At 58.7% G+C, this 21841-nt stretch overlaps 7 protein-coding genes and 1 non-coding gene across 8 annotated transcripts; 3 read left to right on the top strand and 5 right to left on the bottom strand.

Moving 5' to 3' along the window:
• Nucleotides 1-476: 476 nt before the first annotated feature.
• TRAVEDRAFT_26467 (uncharacterized protein) lies at nucleotides 477-2374 on the bottom strand. Its single transcript, XM_008035364.1, has 6 exons — nucleotides 2328-2374; nucleotides 2142-2248; nucleotides 1149-2089; nucleotides 1019-1085; nucleotides 808-955; nucleotides 477-741 (listed from the first exon to the last, which is right to left on the bottom strand). The coding sequence occupies exons 3-6, from the start codon at nucleotides 1436-1438 to the stop codon at nucleotides 668-670; spliced, it is 579 nt and encodes a 192-aa protein (XP_008033555.1). The 5' UTR covers nucleotides 1439-2089; nucleotides 2142-2248; nucleotides 2328-2374; the 3' UTR covers nucleotides 477-667.
• A 450-nt stretch (nucleotides 2375-2824) lies between these two features.
• TRAVEDRAFT_56169 (LACT-domain-containing protein) lies at nucleotides 2825-6221 on the top strand. Its single transcript, XM_008035787.1, has 14 exons — nucleotides 2825-3081; nucleotides 3154-3208; nucleotides 3261-3556; nucleotides 3611-3831; nucleotides 3914-4060; nucleotides 4370-4424; nucleotides 4485-4526; nucleotides 4642-4720; nucleotides 4786-4865; nucleotides 4924-5112; nucleotides 5184-5287; nucleotides 5340-5400; nucleotides 5455-5778; nucleotides 5856-6221. The coding sequence occupies exons 1-14, from the start codon at nucleotides 2890-2892 to the stop codon at nucleotides 6039-6041; spliced, it is 2031 nt and encodes a 676-aa protein (XP_008033978.1). The 5' UTR covers nucleotides 2825-2889; the 3' UTR covers nucleotides 6042-6221.
• A 292-nt stretch (nucleotides 6222-6513) lies between these two features.
• TRAVEDRAFT_69142 (FAD/NAD-P-binding domain-containing protein) lies at nucleotides 6514-9131 on the bottom strand (the record flags this gene model as incomplete). Its single annotated transcript, XM_008036155.1, has 10 exons — nucleotides 6514-7028; nucleotides 7085-7197; nucleotides 7250-7403; nucleotides 7453-7830; nucleotides 7892-8019; nucleotides 8075-8474; nucleotides 8622-8664; nucleotides 8785-8881; nucleotides 8940-9049; nucleotides 9108-9131. 10 exons carry the CDS (start codon nucleotides 9129-9131, stop codon nucleotides 6514-6516), a joined length of 1962 nt encoding a protein of 653 aa, XP_008034346.1.
• A 1570-nt stretch (nucleotides 9132-10701) lies between these two features.
• On the bottom strand, nucleotides 10702-12214 carry TRAVEDRAFT_69141 (uncharacterized protein). The gene is made up of 2 exons (XM_008036154.1): nucleotides 11449-12214; nucleotides 10702-11346 (listed from the first exon to the last, which is right to left on the bottom strand). The coding sequence occupies exons 1-2, from the start codon at nucleotides 12199-12201 to the stop codon at nucleotides 10879-10881; spliced, it is 1221 nt and encodes a 406-aa protein (XP_008034345.1). The 5' UTR covers nucleotides 12202-12214; the 3' UTR covers nucleotides 10702-10878.
• Nucleotides 12215-12759: 545 nt separating this feature from the next.
• Nucleotides 12760-16201, top strand: TRAVEDRAFT_160974 (N-anthranilate isomerase; the record flags this gene model as incomplete). Its single annotated transcript, XM_008036153.1, has 2 exons — nucleotides 12760-13337; nucleotides 14134-16201. Exons 1-2 carry the CDS (start codon nucleotides 13015-13017, stop codon nucleotides 16199-16201), a joined length of 2391 nt encoding a protein of 796 aa, XP_008034344.1. The 5' UTR covers nucleotides 12760-13014.
• A 125-nt stretch (nucleotides 16202-16326) lies between these two features.
• On the top strand, nucleotides 16327-16422 carry TRAVEDRAFT_t37. Its single transcript has one exon. It is a non-coding gene; the product is annotated as a tRNA-Ser (tRNA).
• A 206-nt stretch (nucleotides 16423-16628) lies between these two features.
• On the bottom strand, nucleotides 16629-18341 carry TRAVEDRAFT_160971 (uncharacterized protein; the record flags this gene model as incomplete). The annotated part of the gene is made up of 2 exons (XM_008036152.1): nucleotides 16629-16751; nucleotides 16812-18341. 2 exons carry the CDS (start codon nucleotides 18339-18341, stop codon nucleotides 16731-16733), a joined length of 1551 nt encoding a protein of 516 aa, XP_008034343.1. The 3' UTR covers nucleotides 16629-16730.
• A 976-nt stretch (nucleotides 18342-19317) lies between these two features.
• On the bottom strand, nucleotides 19318-21700 carry TRAVEDRAFT_141528 (heterotrimeric G protein alpha subunit B). Its single transcript, XM_008036151.1, has 7 exons — nucleotides 21570-21700; nucleotides 21399-21493; nucleotides 21228-21334; nucleotides 20688-21159; nucleotides 20558-20629; nucleotides 20269-20476; nucleotides 19318-20056 (listed from the first exon to the last, which is right to left on the bottom strand). Exons 1-7 carry the CDS (start codon nucleotides 21613-21615, stop codon nucleotides 19992-19994), a joined length of 1065 nt encoding a protein of 354 aa, XP_008034342.1. The 5' UTR covers nucleotides 21616-21700; the 3' UTR covers nucleotides 19318-19991.
• Between the last annotated feature and the right edge of the window lie 141 nt (nucleotides 21701-21841).

Below are 21841 nucleotides of genomic sequence, written 5' to 3'. Positions count from 1 at the left end.
CCTTCGCTACGGCAGTGCAGATGTGGAGTTTGAACATGTGCTGCACGATACATGACACTCATTATATCGGGCTCGGTCCTCGGCCAGGCTGTCAGTGGGACTTGAAGAAGTTACAACTTACTTCATCATGCAGTTCGCCCGATATTGTTCAAAGGTCTTCGCAGTACTTAGTCTCAAGAAGGTGTCTGTACATGCCGTGATCGCTTTCGGCCCCTCTGTGTGAGATATCAGACACAGGGGAGTGGGTCGTCGGGACATGGTAGTCAGTGGTAGTACAGCATTACGCACATGGCAGTTGGCGGTAGAGTTAGCAAGAAGTTAACGGCGCCTAATATCCGGCATTTGGCGAGGCGTTTGGTAGCGGCTGATCAGCGAGCGCTCTTAATAGCAATGACACTTTTGCGCGCGTTTGCTACCTTAGATCTGTCAGGCCTCGCAGTATCAAGAGGGGTAGCCGGATATAGTTTCAAAGACCCTGGATGTATGGAATCTAAGTGTATTAAGCGTGCGATGAACAGAATAGAGGGACCATTACAGACAGACGAGGATGTGGACGCCTTGTGTGTCGAATTTACCGTCGAAGAGCCCAAGAATGAATGAGAGGATGGCTTGCCACAATATATCACAGGTACAGGGATGTGATGAATGTGTACGTGCGCCGGACCGCTTAGTTTGAGTTTGGCTGCAGTTTCACTTTGATGCGCGAGTCTCTCCGCCTGCGCTCGACCAGGAGATAGCTCACTGAGGGAGAACGCGGTCAGATATGTAAGGCCGGACAGAACAGGGGAAGGGCAGACGATGACGCACCGATGAACTTGTCGATCGCCTGCATGATCTCCGGGATTGGCTGGAGCTGGAAGTAGGCGTGCTTCGACATCCGGAAGACGAAGAAGTGCCGCTGGTGTGGGTGGAACTCAGCGAGCGGCTTCTTCTCGGGGTCGTCGGACTTAATGAGCTGCGTTGGGGCAAGGCGGTGAGCGATGACGCACACGCGTCCGGGATTAGAGGCGGCACGCACCTGGAAGCGGCCCTTGTGCGTCTTCCACCGGTACTCAGCGTCCTCTGACACTTTGAAAGTTCCGCCGCTACAGAAACGATGGTTCGGAGTAAGTACACGCGTAGAAGTCCAGACGGAAACGTAGACTCACGTGTTATCTGCGTCGTATTTCAGGAAGTCGGTCGCCGAGATCCACTGGCCTTTGTCACCGCCGAAGCGTACGCGGGGCTCCTTCGTTTGCAGGCCCTCGATCTCGCCAATGGTGATGAGCTCGCGGGTCTCCATGTCGAACTTGTTGATCTTGGTGACGTTCGGGTGCCAGTAACGTGTGACGATTTCGTAGTGCATCGTGTCGTCATCCGTGGAAAGCGCGGTGTTGCGCAACGAGTTCATCGTGAATTCGAGCTTGGTGGGGGGCTGCGTCTTGACCGGGGGAGGCATGATGGATAGCTAGCGCTTAGGCGGGTGCGGACGAGGAGGTGGTGGTGGCGCGGAGGAACAGAGGGCGGGCGGACAGAGAGAGGGGTGGCTGAAGAGGAGGAGGAAGACGTCGGCGTGCCTGGTTTATAGGACGCGCCGTCCGGAGGAGCTCCGAGCATTGTGCGGCGCGCACGTCAGTGGGAAGTGTCGCAGCCTCGGGTCGTGTCCGCACGATTGGTAAATTCCGAGCCCACGGAGCCGGAAGATCTCCCACAGCGGACAGGGCCACGCCTGCAAGGGCGCAGACAGATGTCGGGGTACCGCCTGCCGGACGTGCGCCTGGCGTTCGCGACGGGAGATTGGCACCGGGCGGGCTGTGTGCGTGGGGGGCGCCGGTGTGAGATCGGTGGGCCCAGAGGAGGAGAGTGAGCGACGGTGCCGGGGTGGGCGCCGACTAATACCTGAAGGAGACAAATGGTCGCACAAGCGGTGATAGAGAGTGGATCTGTGAGAGCGTCGACGCAGAAATGGCGATGCCGTGAGAGGACACGTAGGCGCCGTGCGAACTTGCAGGAGGGTTTGCTACCGCCCGTAGTGCAACGCTAGTGGTAGCTCGGAGTAACTACAAGACAAAATATCGACTGTCATTCCAGCTGAGAACTTTGGATGACACTTTAACATGCTCTCAGTGTACTTGAACATGAAGATTGGAAGAAAAACGCACACAGGTGCACAGGCCAGCCAAGAGATACTGCGCAGACAAGGCTATCACGGCTCAGGGCATCACAAAGGACTGCCGGAGACCGGGTGCACTGCACACTGACCGACAGGCTTGTGGAAGCGATACAAAGGTCAGCTTTAGCATGCGCACAACTGCGGCAGCAGGCTCCTTGTGCATGTGAGTACTCACCCAATTACTGCGAGTCTGCGAGGTCGCGATGAGTCCACAGCTCCCACGTTTCACATCCTTCCGTCATGGTGCGCCCCCATGGAGGCGAAGTTGTCTCCCTTAGGCAGACGAGAATACTACTCTACGAGGGGGAGGAGAGAGGTAGCAACGCGGCAAATTGAGTGTTGTTCAAGCGGCCGCTGCCACGCCACATGGAAGAATCGCATTCGGGCTGATGTAGGTGGGTGGAGTGTATGCTGCAGTATGCTTTAGGATGACCGTCACTCACCCGCTTTCTTAACAGTAGAACCGGAGGCAGGCTATACTATGGAGGTGGCGGTCGCTTTAGGTGAGCCAGAGGCCTCTGGTCATCGATGACGAAAGTGGAACGGTTAGGGTTAGGGCCAAGAGACACGCGGCGGGCATGTGATAGGGTTTCGCAGGCGCGTCGCCGCCGTCATCGTAGACAGGTCGGAACTGTGCGGCTCTGTGCCAGACTGTGCAGCGCCCCCATAACGCAGCACTCCTCTCTTTGACACGACGGCAGACCCCGCTACGACGCACGACCTCTCAGCTTCCCGTCATGACCCTCACGCGCCGCGGACTGCAGAAACGAAATCAGTCCGACTCCGTCCTGGCCCAACATGACCGCCCTGACGAACAACACGACAAAGACACCATCAAGACTGCTGACGATTTGGAGGACAGGCTCGAGATCAAGCTAGCCGACAAGCTCGCTGACAAGCTCGAAAAGAAGGGAAAGGTGGTCAAGCAGGTAAGGAAATGCAGTCACGCCTTGCGCGCGCGGCCGCCGGTCCCGGCTCTAACATAAAGATCGTCTCGGCAGGATGCACGACACTTCTATGCTACCCGTCGCTTCCTCTTTCCCCTAGGCCTGATCCGTAAGTCCTTTCCGTATACTAGTGTCGTACCTTCTTTTAACAGAACGGCAAGTGGGTATCCTCCTGGGCTTCATATTCGTGCAGCCCAGCGACTTTCATGACTTCCAGACCCATCTCGCTCTCCTCATGGACGAGTTCGAGATCACCATGCCCGAGTTCCCCAACCTGGACCTGCCACAACTTGACCTCTCACGTGTTGAGCTCGAATGGCAGAGGATATGGAGCAATATCCCGGAGCCATGGAAGCTGAACACGAACGGTCTGGAGTTCACCGTGGGCGAGAAGATCGCCGAGAGAGGTCTATCCGCCAAGCACCCTGTCGTCCTCATTCCCGGTATCATCTCTACCGCAAGTGTCTCCCCTGTACACGCCACCATCCGTAGTAACGCGTATAGCACACAGGGTTTGGAGTCATGGGCCACCTCACCCGATTACAGGGCGTTCTTCCGCAAGAAGGTCTGGGGAGGGTTCTCTATGCTCTCCCAGGTCACCTTCAACCGCGACAAATGGATCGCTGCACTCATGCTCGACCCCGTTACTGGTTTAGACCCACCTGGTGCAAAGGTCAGGGCTGCTGAGGGCATTGACGCAGCGAGCAGCTTCATACAGGGGTACTGGCTATGGTACGTCGCGACTCGCGCCTGTGCATATGTATGTAGTGGAAAGGCGAATATATTTACGTACCTGTTCCTCGGGTGTCTCCAGGTCAAAGATCGTCGAGAACCTTGCAGCTGTCAACTACGACACCAACAACCTACACTTGGCTCCGTACGACTGGCGGTTGTCGTACTACAACCTTGAGGAGCGGGATGGGTACTTCTCGAAGCTCCGGGCGACTATTGAAGGCTTCGTGTAAGCAGTACACTCACAAAGCTCTTGGAGTACGCTAGGTCGTAACTCATATCATGCATCCAGGGCACGAGAGAATCGCAAGGTCGTCCTGACCGCGCATTCCATGGGCAGCTCGGTCAGTACTCCTTCCGCGGCTCGTATACATTTTCATGTGTCTTACTCCTACATGCGCACGAATAGATCATCCTGGTACGTCGCGCACTTTCTTCATTAGTGCCTACCTCACACTAATCGTGGTACCTAGTATTTGTGCGTCCCGGTCCCGTATGCGGTGTAGCGACGCGGTCCACATTACTTACACGCATATAGCATGAAATGGGTCGAGTCTCCGGAACACGGCAAGGGTGGCCCCGACTGGGTCGAGGTATGAGCCTGGCTCGTTGCCCTCGTCCTCCAGCGCACTGAACTTATTGCCCCTTGGTAGAACCACATCGAAGCACTGATCACTGTCGCCGGAACGCATCTGGTGCGCTACTTATTCCTGTCAAATTCCTTTCAATCACTGATGAGTTTCCCTATGTCGTTTTAGGGCGTGGTATGTCGCATTCAGTCCAGGATACTTCACCGGTCTTGATGCAGTCGGACAGGCGAAAGCGATGGCCGCGTTCCTCTCTGGGGAGATGAAGGACACCGTACAGATCAACCCGGCCGGCGCATATGGTCCGTCATTTCTCGACATATGACCGCTACCCTGCATCCCTTACGCCTTCCGCTCTGATTTACAGTCCTCGAACGCTTCTTCTCTCGCAAGGAGCGCCAGAAGCTCTTCCGCAGCTGGGCGGGCAGCGCCAGCATGTGGATCAAGGCGCGCCCCTCCCTAACCGCCTCCTCCTCTCCCGTCTGCTCACTCACGAATCGGACAGGGTGGCGACGACGTGTGGGGCAACGCGACGTGGGCGCCGGACGACCTCGACAACACGACGCACAGCCACGGCGCGCTCATCTCGTTCCGCAACAACTCGGTCGGCATCGACGGCGAGGACGGGCTGTTCAACATGACGTCGACCGAGGCGGGTACGTGGATCCTCGAGCGCACGCCCACAACGTTCCAAGTGAGTCGCTGTCCTGGAGGCTGGCGAGGCGCAGGGAAGCAGTGGGGGAATAGGGCTGACGGGACGTGCAGAAAATGCTGGCGAGCAACTACTCGTTCGGGCTGGAGCGGGACGTGGAGAAGCTGAAGGCGAACAATTTGGACTTCACGAAGTGGACGAATCCGTTGGAGATTCAGTACGTCTCGAAAGCGGGCAAACACACGCGCGCTGACTAATAACGTCCGAAGGCTACCATATGCGCCCTCGATGAAGATGTACTGTGTGTACGGACACGGCAAAGAGACTGAGGTACCCCTTCATTCCCCTCCAGACTGTCGCTCCATTTATGCCCTTCCTTCCTAGCGCTCCTACTGGTACACGCAGCAAGAATACGAATACGACGAAGTCCAGCCCGACCAGCCGCTCGCCGTCTGCACCGACAACGCCGACGCCTCCACCGGCGCCGACTGCGTCTCCCCGCGCACCCCACTCGACCTCCCCCTCGCGCGCAGCACGCACATCGACGCCGAGTACACGGACGACGCGACGCGCCCGCGCATCCTCAACGGGGTGAAGATGGGCGAGGGCGACGGCACGGTGAGCCTGCTGAGCCTGGGCGCGATGTGTGTCGAGGGCTGGAAGCGCGAGCGGTGGAACCCCGCGGGGATCAAGGTCGTCACTGTCGAGGTACGTCTCACTATTTGTCTGCTTTTGCTTGTTTGCTTGTAAAAACAAAGCTGGATGGCTGACGGCAATGGGCGCAGCTACCGCATAACCCGGTCGCGACGATCCCGCGGGGCGGGGGGACGACGAGCGACCACGTGGACGTGCTGGGGTCGACTGCGCTGAACGAGATCATCCTGAAGGTCGCGACGGGCGCGGGGGACGAGGTGCGGGACTCGTATGTGTCGAACATCCGGGAGTACGCGCGGCGCATCAAATGGGACTAGACGCCGCTGGAGAAGTTGTAGGAGGGGTCGCGGCTGTGCCGGGACTCAATGGAGCTCGTGTGTGGACGCCTCGGGGACAAGAGCCTGGGGAGAGGACCGATATTACAGTACTACTTGCATATAGATGCGTCTGTTGTTCCCGTAGATCGAACGCTCGTTTTAACGACTATGTCACATCCTAGTTCTAACTTCGCCCAGAGTGAGCTGGTCCCAGTCCCAGAGAGCTCTCGCTTTGCACGATGTCGATGACGACGCGCATGACGCGTACAAGCGTATAGGATTCCACAGCGAATGCAACAGAGTACATACAACTACACACAACATCGAGGCAAATACATCATTCTCAGATCTCCATCTTGGTATCGTATCCCTCCTCAACAAAGTGCAAGGAAAGCGGTCCTCTGGCCCCCACATCAAACGCACATATCGACACATAACTTACAGCCTCCCCCCACTTCGACCTTCGACCTTTTCATGGCCTGGTACCCGCTCCCTTGTCCCCGCCCGCCCGACGCAGGCCGAGCTCGCCCAGGCGCAGACGCAACGCGTACCCCGCGAGCTCCTCCTCCTCCAGGCTGTTCAGCCCGTTCCCATGCTCAGAGTGGATGACGCGGCGCGCGTTCACCTTATTGAGCACCATGCTCAGCTCCTGCGTGACGATGTCTGGGGGGCGCGGCGGGCCGCCGTGCGCACCCGACGCGGAGGCGGGGAGGTTCTCCTGCAGGTGCAGCTGCTGACGCAGCAGCTGCTCGAGGTGCACGGGGTCGACCACGGGCGCGCGGACGTCGAGGAGGCGAAGCGGGTCCGCGTCAGGCACCGCGGCGTCGTGGGCGGCACCGACGAGGCCGCTCGCGAGCTCGATCTTGCGCCGCGCGCTCTCGTGCTGCTCGGGCGTGGTGGGGTCGAAGAGGTGCACGCAGAAGTCGAGCGCGCGCTGCACTTCGTCTTCGGAGAGGCGCGCGCCCATGTCGGCTCCGCCTTGGATCACTGCAGGGTGCGTGGTTAGTGCGGCCTTGAGAAGAAGCGGGTAATGGCGCGCTGACCTGGTCGGAGGAAAGCGAATGCTGCGTCGAAGTTGTCCTCGTCGACGTCGGCAAGGATGCCCTCGGACTGGCACCGGATCTGCTTGTATGCACTCAGAACGACTATCAAGAAGCTGCCCGAGTGCGTCAGTGTCATTCGGGAGCCTTTTAGCATGTGGGTAGTACCGCGTGTAGGAAACGGACACGCGGCTGCTGTACCAAGCCGCTGCGTCCGCCTCCGGGCAGTCTCCTCGAATTGAGGCAGCGATTGAAGCAGCAGCTGATAGTGCGCCGGTCATGGCCAGGTGCACCCCTGAGGAGAAGAACGGGTCGATGAAGGCTGCATACGATTAGCGTGCAGTTCCATGCCTGAAACCAACCGAACTCACATCCAGCATCCCCGACCAACCTCCACCCGGGACCGGCGTAATGTGATGCGGAGTAGCTGTAGTCGCTGGCACTCCTCGCTACCGGGATCTCCGCATCCTCGTCATCGTCTTCGTCGGTCTTCAGTGACACTAGTTCGCCATCGCCGATGAGATCAAGCACGCCAGGGGCCAGTTCCAGGAACGACAGATAGCGCTCCGCTAGAGTGGAGGATGTGCGCGCTGAGAGAGTATCACGGCGGACGCTGTTGCCAAGAGAGGGGGAACCACTAGCGGATGATGAAGCACGGGACCGGATACCGAGTTGCTTTTGGTCCATAACGATGCCAACGGATGTGAGGCCCTTGTGGAGGGGAATGAACCACGCCCACCCGGACTCATCTGCAAGGTACGTATCAGCAACTATAACAAGGAGTGTTTGTGTGCAGTAGACGATACTCACCACTGAGTGCTTCGAAGAAGGGCGCGTTTTCCCTGTCAGTTCCCTGGCCATACATGCCCGTATTTTTCCAGTACCCCCATACCGCGACGTTCTTGAGCGAAGCATTGAACTTGCGGTTTTTCAAATATCTAACACAAGAGGGCGTTAGCGCATATACAGGTAGAGAACGCCCGAAAGGCTTACTTCGTACTCATCAGACCAGCACGTCCGCTGGCGTCGACGAGGTAGTCGAAGGTGATCTCGCCCGTGCCACCGAACGCCGTCTCGTAGCTCACGCTCTGGGGGCGGCCGAGGGAGTCTGCGCTCGGACCGTCGTTGAGTGCAAATTCGACAGCGCTCGTCCGCCGGCGCGGTACCGGCCGGGTGGGACGCTCGTCTTGGCATTGGCGAGAGAGCGGGGAGTCGATGCGCGGCTGGATGGGGGAGGCGGGAGGGGTTTCCTCGAAGTGGATTTCGGTGACACGCGTCTGCTCGTACACATGGGCGCCGGATGCTGCGGCGTGCTGCAAGAGTAGGTGGTCGAACTCGGACCGGACGACGTTCCATGCGCTGTTAGACGCGCCGAGCGCGACGAAGTCCGTGTCTAGAGGGGAGCGGTCAGCTTTGGGACGAGGTGATTGACAGGAGTGTCGGCATGAGGCACGATCCCCGCGGATTCTGGGTCGCGTGGACGGCCTAGACGAGCACGCCAAGGATATACGGAGTGTCGAAAGGAAATATGGATACTCACATCCTTCTTGCATATACTGGTTGAATTTGATTGCGGAGCCGGGCTGTCAAACAAGGATGTTCAGGCGCTATTCCAGCGCGATACGAAACCCCCAGAAGACGATGCTCGGCGAGCCGCCTGCATGGCGGGAAGGGGGATCCGAACAGCGGTTCGGAGTGCTCACTTTACGGGCGAAACCATGCTTGATGACTTTGTGTTCCGCATCTATGAAGCGTAGGAAATGTCTGACGGATGGTATGAGAGATTCGCCGATATGGTATCTTTTGTGGATGAGGTTGTCAGTAAGCGAAGTAGGAGTTCCAGGATGTGACAACGAACCTCGGGAATTTTGCGGCCTCAAAAAGGACGACATCATAACCTTCGCGAGCAAGGGCGGAGGCGGTATAGCTGCCACCGGGACCGCCGCCAATGACGAGGATCTGAGCGTGCTGTGATTTAGGTGGCTCCGTTTAGCACGGCGGTAGCTGTGAGTGATGAGGGACGTACTTTCGGAAGTTCTGCAGAGGGCATGATAATAGTTCGAGGGCGCTGGTGAGAGAGATGAGGCAAGGGGGAAAGCGGGGCAGGAGAAGGTGACGGGGCGGAGCAAGTGAAGCAGGGAGGGGACAGATGTGAGGGGTATGTAGTAGACAGATAGAAGCGGGAACAAACAAGAAGGTTATCCGCCAGGAATATGGCGGACTGCACTCGAAATGGGCGATAGGGCGCGAAGCTGGAGGGCCCGGCACCGTCGACGGGTGCTTATATATGTTGTGGGCTCAGACTGCTGCCGAGCACGTCCTGGATTGACCGGTGCTCGATGGCTGGCTGAAAGGGCCGCAAGTAGCCCGGATGACATCACGCGCCGTGGAAAACTCGCGGGGAAAGCGGTGAGCTGCGTGCGCAGGCTGGGGCCGCTCACTGAGATGGACAGCGCAAGGGAAGCTTCGGCGGGCGGGCGATTGGGCAGGGTGTCCGTCCACAGATCGCGAACAGACCGCCCCCGTGGAATTCGAAGCTTCTGTGTGCGCGCCCCAACGGGGCCGATTCCGTGAGCCGTTTGACAACTCTTGCGCTACGATAGCACCTTGCTCCTTCCGTTTGCCTGTGCCCATCGCCGCCGAACCTCCTCGACTCGGACACCGGTCGACTTGGACCCGCCGGGCATGGACGAGCGGCGCGGCCAACTCAAACTCCAAGTGGTGCAACGGCTGTCGCAGCCACAGGTGACAGAGCAGGCCGAGCATTGGGTTGAAGGGATCTGCCACCGGTGCCGTCTTTGCGCCTCTGTCGACACGGACAGACGAAGTGAAGGTGACAATTCCTGCAAGCGCCCAGCTTCCTCCGTCTATGGACACATCGAGATCGCCCGATCACCCCATCTCAGATCCTAAACCGACGACAGCCAACGACCCGGCCGACTTGCCTTTCTTGCACACATCCGCGGCGTCTCTGCTCTGCGTTGTGAGGAATCCTCATAACCTCTTCTCTCTACTAGGCACGCTACGCGCCAAGGCCTGCATCTGTTCGTCTGCGCTGAGCTCTAATCTCCCGACGATCGCGAGGGTATCGGCCTCGACGCCTTCTCGGACAGGCTCTTACCTGTTCGAATTGCACAGGGGACTCTTCCTGGCTATCCTTCACACACCCTACTATCTCCCGTGCTTCAACGTTGTCAATTTGAGGAACCGGGCCCTCGTCAACAACCTGTTATATACCCGCGGCCTTCTCGGCCAGAGCTCCTTTACATGTAAAAATCATGCAGTTTATGTGTGTATAAGTCGCGTATCTGCGCTATTCACCTTCAGAAGCACTCATAGCCTTCTAGACTTCTCGAACACTGCCGGGCTCTTTTTTCGCGCTTCCGTTTTCGGTGGGCACACTGCAGATACATGTCGTGGCAGACGTCGTGTATTTCTTCTGCAATCGGCGTTCTATGTCTCTTTTGCACATTCTCGTGCACAAATTCAGGTACCTCGATCGCTCGGTACGGCTTTTAACTGCACCTCTTCACGAGAAGCCTCCCGGTCCGGACGAGTAGTGAGTACTCCGTCAGGTAAGCCTACCTCATTGCAGCGTCTATCTACATGGTATGAAGTGCGGCGTGCAAAGGATCTCACATGCGCATATATGTAGATATGTCAGAGTTATAACGGTGCAAGTATGAGCGTACGTTGCAATATTGAGCGGAAAATGAGAGAAGTGAAGTGAGTAACATACATTATCATACAGTACGCTAGAAAAGAGGCGCTCCAGCGCCGTCCGGACTCCGCACCGCTCATCGGGCAGCAAAGTAGAGCCCCTCCACCGCCACGTTCGCCTGCCAGATCCCCATCCTCCGCGCGAGCCGCAACACCGCCGGGAGCGGGAGCACCAGGACAGCCGCGACCGGCACGAGCACCGCAAACAGCAGGAACATCAGCACCGTGATGCCCGGCTTGAGCACGAGAAAGTAGAAGAGCGCCTGGTACGACGTCGGGTCCGTGAACATCGCGTACGAGTTCTTGTAGAAGGAGCCCTCGGGCACGGATGCGTTCGCGGGGACGCCCGACTCAATTTGTGCGGGGGAGGGGGCGCGCATGCGCGTGAAGATCGGCTGGGGCGGCCAGGGGATGGTATAGGCGAGCGGGCCGTGGAACCTCGTCTGCAGCGCGAGCTCGCCCCGTGCGAGGACGCGCGCGCCGAAGAGGTCGGCGAAGCAGAGCACCGCGCCGAGGGGGAGGGCCATGAGCGTGCATGTGCCAACCTGTCAAGGGCATAGCGATAACGCGGCAAGATTAGCATATGGCGTCAACGGCCGGGCATCCGCGGCAGAGGCGCAGGAAGGGACAGGGACAAAGGCACGCACCAGGGTGAACACGAAGAGGAAGATCCAGGCTGCTAGAGCGTATGGGAAGTTGAGGACGAGCAGGTGGAGGAGCGCGGAGTAGTACGCTCGCCGCCCGAGGGGCTGGAAGTACCGTCGCCAACGCGCGCCGGCTGAGAGCGGCTGCTGTCGTTGAGCATGACGGTGGGCGTACCCGGAGAGGTCCGCTGCAAGGGCTCTTTGTTGTTGGTCGTAGTCGCGCACGAGAGGGCTCTCGAGCTCGGGCTCCAGCTCCTCATGCTCCCCGCCGTCCTCCTCACGGCACTCCGGGTCGAGGTCCGAATCGCGCTCCGGGTGGAATGCGGAGAATAGCGTTTGCGCGAACGATGGCGCGAGAGATGTCGAGGAGTGCAACGTGCTGGTGAGCGAGAGCGTGCGCCGACGGTGGACCGTGCCCGCGGGCAGCAGCGCACGCGGGGAGCTGGGGTTTGTGCTCAACAGGGGGGTCGTCTCCGTCGCATCTGGATCATCAACTCCTTCCGGGCCACAGTGCAGGCTGCCCGGGGCTACGGGTGGTGTTTCATATTCGTCCGAAGGTGCTTGTGTATGCGAGTACTCGCTGGTGTCGGGAGCGTTGCGTCGCCTGCGTCCGCTGCGCGCCTGTCGTGTGCGGCGCCCCGAGGGGTAGGGTGGAGGTGGATCCGACGGCGGTGTTGTTGAGAGCACCAAGGCTGGTGCGGAGGGATCCTGGAGGAGCAACGGACTCGCCGCAGGGTCGGTCGCCGTCGTCGACATGGAGGATGGGTGCAGGCTGCTATCGCTGGCCCTGGTCGGGTCTGGCTATGGGCGCTGCTCATGCCGCTTTAGGCGAGGAGGGATATATCACATTCACCGCGGGCGCTTAACATGTGGGGTATGTTGTCCTGCTTCCTCCTTGCCGCGACATTCTAGCTCATGACGACTCCAAGAACGTATACGATAGTCATCATCGGAAGAAACATGTGAACGAGCCGCGCCACCCTACATCCCACCATTTTGGATTCTATTCATGCGCGAAGTGAGCGCGTATCGGCTAGCCGATTGTAACCCGGACCTGTGCAGAGTTCAAAGCATGATACTACCCTCCACCTAGGCTATAACGCATGAGTTGCGTCGTCCAACGCTCCTCGAACATAGTCTGGAATCAACGCCATAATGTCTTCGAACCAATGTAACTTAGCTAAAGGATGTCGATGAAGCTTGAAGCTTGAAGAGTCAAGAGGATTATAACTAGTCCGAAGGCGAGGTTAGGGTCAGAAAAGCTGACTCGCTCAGCAGCTCAGCGCATGGTGAACCTCCGAGCTTCCTCCTGCCCCCTCACCTCACTTCCGACTCGGACGTCCGTTGCAGTCTCCGTCTGCGTCGCAGGTCCAGCTCATCTGTCAAACGGCTACCCAAACGCCACCGGAATACACACTCAGGCGTCTCCTCCAAGTCCCAACATCTCAGTTCATCCGGTTCACGGAACTGCTGAAGTTATAAATCCCGGTCTACCCTGAAATCATCTTGCCAGCGTAGCACTCCATCCCGTACTTGGACCGCTACACTTCCTCTTGCTTGCGACCGACCATGGCACTCGTTCTCCCGCTTGAACTCGCGCGCCCGCTTGACGTGCTCCTGATTGACAACTTCGACTCCTTCACCTGGAACATCTACCAGTCCCTCTGTCTCCTCGGCGCACAGGTCACCGTCATCCGGAACGACGCGATCTCCCCGGCCGCGTTCCCGCTGCTGAAGATCAACTCGCTCATCATCTCGCCCGGACCTGGACATCCCGCTACGGACTCGGGCATCTCGTGCGAGGCGATCAGGTTCTTCACCGGGAAGGTGCCTGTGTTGGGCGTGTGCATGGGGCTCGAGTGTCTCGTGGACGTGTTTGGGGGCCATATCGGGTGAGTGCAATATTCTTTGCTCAGAACGAGGGAATGGTGTATGCGCGCCCAAATGGAAGCAAGAAACTGGAGAAGGAAGCGCGACGTACATTGCTTATGAGGAGCTGCGTCCGGCAATTCCTGAGCAGATATATCGCGCCGGGAGAATTTCCGCTGTGCGCGAGCACGCGCCCGATGCCGCGTGTATGCTGTTCGGAACGCAGTGCGGGATGAATGATCGGCGTACGATGCCATTGCTCGCGAAGCAATGGGAGATCCACCCCCATACACATGTGCTTGCGGTCATCCGTGGAACTTCGTTGTATGCGGAGAAGCGCAGAGTCGAGCTTGGTATTGGCAGCGCCGCCGCAGTTCTGTGAGCTTGTTCTAAATTCATGCATGTGCGAAGGACGCGCGCGATCTTGAAAAGACACATGTGGGGTACTGGGCAAGCGTATGGACATTTTCTAGCTCGCGTTGCCGTCTGGCGGGACCGAATCGCTTGCGCGCGAATGTCAGTATAGGATCTGCATGGCCCGGGTTGGTCGCAGCTTGAGCCTATTCGGCTTCGTATCCCGCATGTGTCTTCGCGGAAAGATCCTCGCTCTGCATGGATTGTTTGCGCTCCTCGCGTCCCCAAATGCCGCGGACGCAGTCAACTGGAGCCAGGTATTACGTACCTGTAAGCATTGTAGAACTCTTCCACTAGGGTCCACTCCCAGTGGCGTGTCCGTGCAGTGCGTGGATGACAGATACTACTTCCCTTCCATGCACCATTCATCCCCGTTGAGTCCGTCGCTGACCGCGCACTTTCTAGCTACGCCGGAGAGACTATGCACGGCAAAGTCAGCGCCATCCGACACGACGGCCGGGGCTGCTTCAAGGATATTCCCCAGGGCATCAAATCTACTCGCTACCATTCGCTCAGCGCGTCCTCGAGCACACTCCCGGCCGAGCTTGCTATCACCGCGATTACCCAGGAGAGCGGCGTCATCATGGGTGTCCGCCACCGCAAGTACACTCTCGAAGCGGTACAGTACCACCCGGAGAGTATCCTCTCCGAGGGTGGCGACCTGCTCCTCAAGAACTTTCTTTCTATCCGGGGCGGCACCTGGGACGGCAACCCAGCATACCGCGTCACCGAGGGTTCCCTGCCTGCGTTCGGCCTCGATGGCATTGCGAGCGTGGTCGAGACCAATGGCAGCGCCAACGGGCACGCGAGCGGGAGCACAAGCTCCAAGGTGCCGACTATCCTCGAGAAGATCTACGCGCAGCGAACGAAGGACGTCGAGCTCGCAAAGAAGACACCCGGGACGACACCCGAAGACCTCGATACGCTGCTCTCGCTCAATATCGCCCCCGCCCCGGTTTCGTTCGTTCAGCGGCTCAAACAGTGCCCAAAGAAGCCCGCGCTCATGGCCGAGATCAAGCGCGCCAGCCCGTCGAAGGGCCCGATCGCAATGACCACGAACGTAGCCCAGCAAGCTCTGACGTACGCCCTGTCCGGGGCGTCCGTCATCTCCGTGCTCACCGAGCCGACCTGGTTCAAGGGCACGCTGCTGGACATGCGCCTCGCGCGGCAGGCCATCGACGCGCTCCCGTACCGTCCGGCAGTGCTCCGCAAAGACTTCATCTTCGACGAGTACCAGATCGCAGAGGCGCGTTTGCATGGCGCAGACAGCGTGCTGCTCATCGTTGCGATGCTGCCCGTACCGCGTCTGCACGCGCTATACGAGTACTCGCGGTCGCTCGGCATGGAGCCCCTTGTGGAAGTGAACAATGCGCGCGAAATGGAGGCCGCCCTGGCGCTCGGCGCGAAGGTCATCGGCGTGAACAACCGCAACCTGCACGACTTCCAAGTGGACATGGGAACGACGAGCCGGCTTGTGGATATGGTCCGCGAGCGCGATGTCGTGCTCTGTGCGCTTAGCGGCATCCAGAGTGCGGATGACGTCCGCACGTACACCGAGCAGGGCGTCGGCGCTGTGCTGGTTGGGGAGGCGTTGATGCGCGCGAAGGACACCCAGGCGTTCATCCGCCAGCTCCTCGACTGGCCCGAGCCCGAGGACGCGAAGGGCAAGGCCGTTGAGGCTGCCCCGCCGCTGGTGAAGATCTGTGGCATCCGCACGGAGGAAGAGGCTCTCACCGCGATCGAGGCAGGCGCGGACATGCTAGGGCTCATGTTCGTATCCTCGAGTAAGCGGCACGTCTCGCTGCAGCAGGCGCAGAAGATCTCGGCGGTCGTCCACGGGCATCGCCTTGCGCGCCCGCCACACGCCACCGCCGTCGAAGCCCCCGCTGCGGCGGCGCAGCTCAAGAACGAGCCGTGGTTCACCGCACACGCGCGCCGACTCTCCGCCGCGCTTGCCGGCGAATCTTCCGCCCGGCCACTCGTCGTGGGTGTGTTCCAGAACCAGTCGCTCGAGACGATCCTGCAGGCGGTCGCGGACGCGCAGCTCGACATGGTGCAGCTGCACGGGTCGGAGCCGAATGGGTGGGCGCGTCATATCCCAGTGCCGACCGTGCGCGTGTTCCACGTTGACGCGGACGGGAACGGACTCGAGGGCATCACGCGCTCCGGCGCGCACGAGTTCGTGCTGCTCGACGCGGTACCGCGGGGGAGCGCGAACGGGCTGAGCGGCGGCACGGGGTCGCGGATAGACCTGGAGCTTGCGAAGGGTGTTGTGGAGAAGGGTGAGGTTGGGACTGGGGAGACGCTACCGATCATCCTGGCTGGGGGACTCACGCCGAGCAACGTGAAGGAGGTCGTTGCGACTGTGAGGCCGTGGGCGGTGGATGTGAGCGGGGGCGTTGAGAAGGCGGATGGGTCTGGGAAGGACCCTGAAAAGGTTAAGGCGTTTGTGGCCGCTGCGAAGGCGTTGTAGAAGAATATATTGCTTCGTATCTGTCTGTAGACAAGTTGTACGTTTTACCGCAGGGTCTGTTAACGCGTTCGAGTTCTAACTGCTCAAACAATCGATGGATAAATGTCTTTGCACTGTGCCTTCAAGACACTATGGCCGAGTGGTTAAGGCGACAGATTCGAATCATGAGTTCGAACATCTGTTTCGGTTTCCGAGCGCAGGTTCAAATCCTGCTGGTGTCGTATTCACCACCGAGTGCTCTTTTGATCATGGCTATAAGAGTCTTCTCGACGTCCATCTGACGAGATCAATAGTCTTATTCACTCCACCCACGGTAGCAGTACAACCTCGTGGCATCGCCCATGATGCATGACGCTCCAGGACCCAGATGAAATCCGTCAAAGCAACCCAAAGGCTGACACATCAGTGAGGACCCACTAGAAGGATTGCTACTCGCCAAGCGCTATCCGAGTTAGACATCTTCGACACATACAAAATGAGTGGTATGTATATAGCGGCTCTTCTGTACCAGCAGGGAACGCTCGGTAGCTCATGTGAGCGTGATTTGGACCTATTGAGTGTGACATCAGTTTCAACTTCCGCAGAACGGACCCAAGCTGAAGCTACACACATCGTCGACCGCAGCCACCACTGCCTCCGGGACAGAAGTCACGAATTCCAAAAGGGGCTGCATGCACCTCCAGAGTCCACATTGGCGGAACCCGCCGTCTCTCGACAACGTATCTATGAGGAATTGTGGAAGTCCGTCCTTGGGACCCCCTTTGGAGGGCGCACTATGCGCTGCCCTACCGGCGTCGTTAAGGGCTTTTCTGAAGTTGTCATCGGAAGTTTGCGGCCATCCTCCGTAGTACGTGCTCATGTTTAGTATCCGGCTCCCGAATGCGATGAATCGCTCTCTTCTGACCTCCCAACACGTATCGTGGTACAAAAGCAAACGATGGTAGGCAAGGGCTGGTGCGTCCTCCATGACAGTGGTGTAGGCATTCGCGATCGGTCCCATAAGCACGTTCTTCGCAGCTGCCCGAGCGTATTCGTCCAATCCGTGATTGATCGCGACCAAGTAGGCCTCCAGGGGATTAAGAGCCGCAACTCTATCCCAAGCTCCGCAAACCAGGCGCGCAATTCGCGTCATCTCGTACTTGCGGGACGCGCGGAACAGTTCAGCGACGGTCGCAAGGTCGAGGTCGGCCGGCAGACCCTCCTCCCCGTCGTAGCATGCCTTCAAGAGCAAAGACACGATATCGGATTTCTCGTCGAGCTCCAGTGTGGCGAGCGCGTCGTTCGATGATGTCTCCTTCGAATCTGGGTCGCTTGGAGATGGGATCTCACCGACTGTATGATTCAGACGTGTCTTCAATATTGGGGAATGCATGGAGAGAACAAGACGATGGGCCTCAAACGACCGCTCCGAGCCCGGACCCCCTTGCGGCAACGAGCGACAGATCACATCCGGTGACGGCAGGTCTGTAGAAAACGGGGTCGGGGAGATGGGTGGCGGGCGGGCCATTGCTTCAGGCGGCGGGCTCAAGAGAGCCAAACGTTCCGCATCTATGTCAGACTGCGGAGCCCGGAGGAACTGCTTCAGCCGGAGGTAGTCGCCAGCTGAGATCCCCGACATATCCCCTAGGTTGCCCATGAGCGATAGTGCTTCGTTTTCGGTGTGCTTCCACGATGCTCGAAGGGCAACCGCTGCCTGACGTGCAACGTCCTCGAGGCCCGTGCGGACCTGGCATGCCGCTGCCCAAACCTGCAATGTCTTGTTGGGTGTGATGGCCAAAAGTCTCTTCGATACGACGGACGTAGGCAGCGCCATATCGTACTTTGCAGCGCCCTTCAGCACGAGCAGCATCAGCATCGGCTCCTCCAACGGCGGGTTCACGATGGGGTACACAAGTCGCAAGAGCAGGTCGAGCGTCTGGGCGTCCTCGGTCATGTCGACTACTGGGGTGGCCTCTGCGGCGCTACTGGGAGGTTGCGGAAGCTCAAACATGTCGGAGAAGAAGGGCGATGCTTCGATGAGGATGCCACTTTGGACGCGGAAATCGACGAGGTCGCAGCTCCGCAAGATGATGTCGGCCGAGGGCCGGTTGAATGGGGGCGATGCGTTGGTAGTCGATATTGTGTTCGATGAAGAGACCATCTTGGACGTTCGTCAATGACAAGGACGGAGCGAGCTCTGGGAGGATGTTGGGAGACGGTAGTGCCGGCGATGCAGTGGGTGCGGGAAGCGATGGCGGGTTCGTATTGTAGCAGGGGTAGCTTGGTGCTGCGGTAGGCCACGCACTTGCACGCAGGTCGGCATCGCGAGAAGCTCTCCTAAAGGAAGCATGAAAGTGCGACCACGCGATGATAGTACTAGTAGCAAGGAAATTAAGTGAGGAGCGGCGCTGCGACTGAAGAGCATTAAGCTATAAACTTACGATATGAGAACACTAGCTGCATTGGCGGGGCGTTGGTAAGGGTGATCCAGCTGGAGCTGGAGCTTGTGTTTCTGTCTGCCCCCGTTCGGGCAAAAAATCCAACAGACACTCCTCCTAAGTAAAGGAAGACAGCTCTTGAGAGTATCCGGTGAGAGCGAAGGTGTTGCGCCACGCACCGATCGACGCCGATCATGTCGACCGGGCTACTCGCGCATGTCGGCCACTTCGTCGACACGATAGAGTTGCGAGACGTCTCCCATCGCTATGTGTCGTTCGCCAGTAGCACACAGCGACGATCCAGACAGCGAACGCGAGAACTGTTCAACGACGCTAGCTTCTGTCCAGTCCGGGGTCTCGACTGGCGACATGGTCGACTGGCAAGTTGTCTTTGAAATGTACACCGCACAGCCTCTCGCCCGACGCGCGTGTGTTTGATTTCTGCCCCACCAACGAGCCGCCCCCGGGGTCCGTCTGTGAGCGCAGCCAGGGCTCGCAACGCCCGCGGACCATGCGGGCGACGCACATCGCAGTGCTGGTTGGTCAGCCAGTGCCTTGATGACGGTCATCTCGTCTTACCGTTCGTCGCCAACCTAAACTTCGGACGCCGCGACGCAGCGCCGGGTGCTGTTCGAGGGCCAGAGCATGCGCTTCGCGCATCTGGTGATAGTTGGGCGGCACGCAGCGGGCGGACGGGGAGGGACAGACTGTACTTAGGGAGGTATACGAGTAAGGCCGCGCCGTATATGCCAGAACGAGAGGAGCATCCTATGCCTATGTAGCTGACTATCAAGGGACAAGAACATGAAGGGGTAACGAGGCCGGCCGGACAGTAGAAGGGTAAGGGGGAAATATGGGGGAGACACGGAAAAGGGGGGAAACTGCGTAAGTCATTACAACGATCCAGACACAACCAGACATGAGCACAACCATAAAGGTGAAAAGGCTAGCGAGAAGGAGTAGGAAGGGGAAGGGGAAGGTAGCAGGCGTCATGGATCGGTAAGAAGGGCGGGGGTAGTCGGCGTCTGCTGCTCGAGGGGATTCGCGCAGGGTGCTAGGGGGGCGACGGCAGGGAAGGAGCGGCGCGTGGTGCCATGGTGCTGGCGTGAGAGACGCAGGAAAACATTTCCCAAACTATGTACAGTAGGCGGTAGTAGTGCAGTGCTGGGCGGGGCGCGCTGCTTCACAGCAGGCGCACGCGAGGCCGAGTGAGGAGAGATCATGATGGTGGACCGAGGGTGCAGGACGGCTGATGGAACACATGACGGAACGATGCGGGGGACAGGACAAAACAGAAGCAGGCACAGGAAAGATGGAGAGGACGAAGTGTCGCATGCGAGCCGCCACAGCCGCCCGCAAGCCTGTTCACCCATCTATAGGAGACCACACTCCCGAAGGTGCAACTGCAACAAGATGTCCTGGATGGCGCTCAGGACAACTGCGGAACGCCAAGTAAGGTCCGAGGCGTGTCGGAAAGCGTGTCGGATGAAGACGAAGCCGGTGGCAAGATGTAACAGTGCACAGGGCGGATGGTGGTGTCAGACGAGATGGACAGTGCGAAGTCAGGATGACAGCACGAATTTGTCAAAAGATATGCAAACAGACACGGTTAGCGCTGAGATGACGGTGGCGAGAGCTTTGGACACATACACTTGATCTGCTGAGTATCTGTTGCACAGGTGTAGTGTGCGTAGATTTGCTTCGTCGCGGCACTTTGGTTGAGGGAGACGAACCGGTGCAAAAGGTAGTTGCACGCCGAGTCGTAGTCGTCCCCGCCGTTGTAGTCAGGGAAGTAGTCACCTAGTGGTGACCGCGGTAGCTTCTCTGCGAACAGATCGATCTTGTTCAGGAAAAGGATCTAGAGAAGACGTCCAATATGTCAGAATCCCTCAAACGGCGCCTTCGCGAAGCGAGAGGAGGTTATGGTAATATCACTCACAATCGAGGTCTTGACGAACCACCTTGAGTTGCATATTGAGTCGAAGAGGGTCAACGCCTCCTGCATACGGTTCTACCAGCCGAGGCGTGTGAAAACCGATGACTGATCCCGTAGCGAGGTGATTACATACCACACTCTCATCCTCGTAAAGCATCTGGTCATACTCGCTTAGCGACACCAGGAAGACCAAAGCAGTGACGTTCTCGAAGCAGTGTATCCACTTCTTCCGCTCGGACCGCTGGCCTCCCACGTCGAAGAGCTTGTACGTGAGCTCGCCAACCTTGAAGGTCGTCTCCGTGATACCAGTGGTCTTGACACGCGAGCGGAGGATGTCCTGGTCCGTGGGCAGGTAGTTTGGCGCGGCCATGCGGTCAATGGCGTTGAAGTAGTACACGGCGGAGTCGTTCAGTTGGAATTCACGCGAGCGACGCACGGCCTCCTTCACTGCGGGGTCCCGCCACAAACCGCGCACGGCGTCCGCAACATCACGCGGCAGAATGTCACCCTCGATCTGACCAGGCAGAGAGAGGATGATGTTCCGGCGGGCGTCGCTTTGGGGCGAGAGCTGAATGTCGAGGTGCGGCATCGCCTCTAGGATGGCACTAAGGAGAAAAAGGAAAGGTAGGTGAATTAGCTCTAGGCGTAACGCCGAGGAAACGACCCGGCTTACCGCATCGACTGAATGGTGTTGGAAAAGATGATCTCCTTGTACGAGTCCCGTTCCTGCTCGTTGTATCCACCGTGGTGGATGAGCTTCATCTGCTTGAGGACGGTAGACTGAGAGGAGGAGGTAGCCAGATATGAGATATCCGCAGTGCTGAGCAAAAACAAGCAGACCGACCTTGCCCGACTCTCCAGCACCCAGCAGCAACATCTTGATCTCGTTCTTCGCCATCATGCGGTCCCGCTTGAGCTGGTTTTCGATCTCGTCATTGCCTGGAGAGGAGGTAGCGTAAGTGACACGGTGTACGTGGTTTGGGTCTGTGACCAGCAGGGGTTGATGGATACGCACGGGCCTTGGCCTCATCGTCGATGCCGGTGGACTGGACGCAACCCATTGTGTGTAGATATGGGGGTAGGAGGAGGAGGAGAGCCGGCGGAAGGAGAAGAAAAGAGCGGCGGGGCTGGGGCGGCAAAAGCCTGTGCGGTGGTGGAAGAGGAGGAAGAGGAAGGCGACGGTGGAGAACAAGACACGGCGCTGACGGCCCAACGGCGGATCCGCCCCCCTGGGCCCCCTGCAACACCCACAAGCGCCCGTTTCACCCGCTTGATTGGCGACCGGCT

Source organism: Trametes versicolor (genome assembly GCF_000271585.1).
Source record: "Trametes versicolor FP-101664 SS1 unplaced genomic scaffold TRAVEscaffold_2, whole genome shotgun sequence".
In the NCBI taxonomy this organism is placed as follows: domain Eukaryota; kingdom Fungi; phylum Basidiomycota; class Agaricomycetes; order Polyporales; family Polyporaceae; genus Trametes; species Trametes versicolor.
The sequence above is the reverse complement of the archived record's forward strand: the minus strand, read 5'-3'. Positions and strand labels throughout refer to the sequence as shown.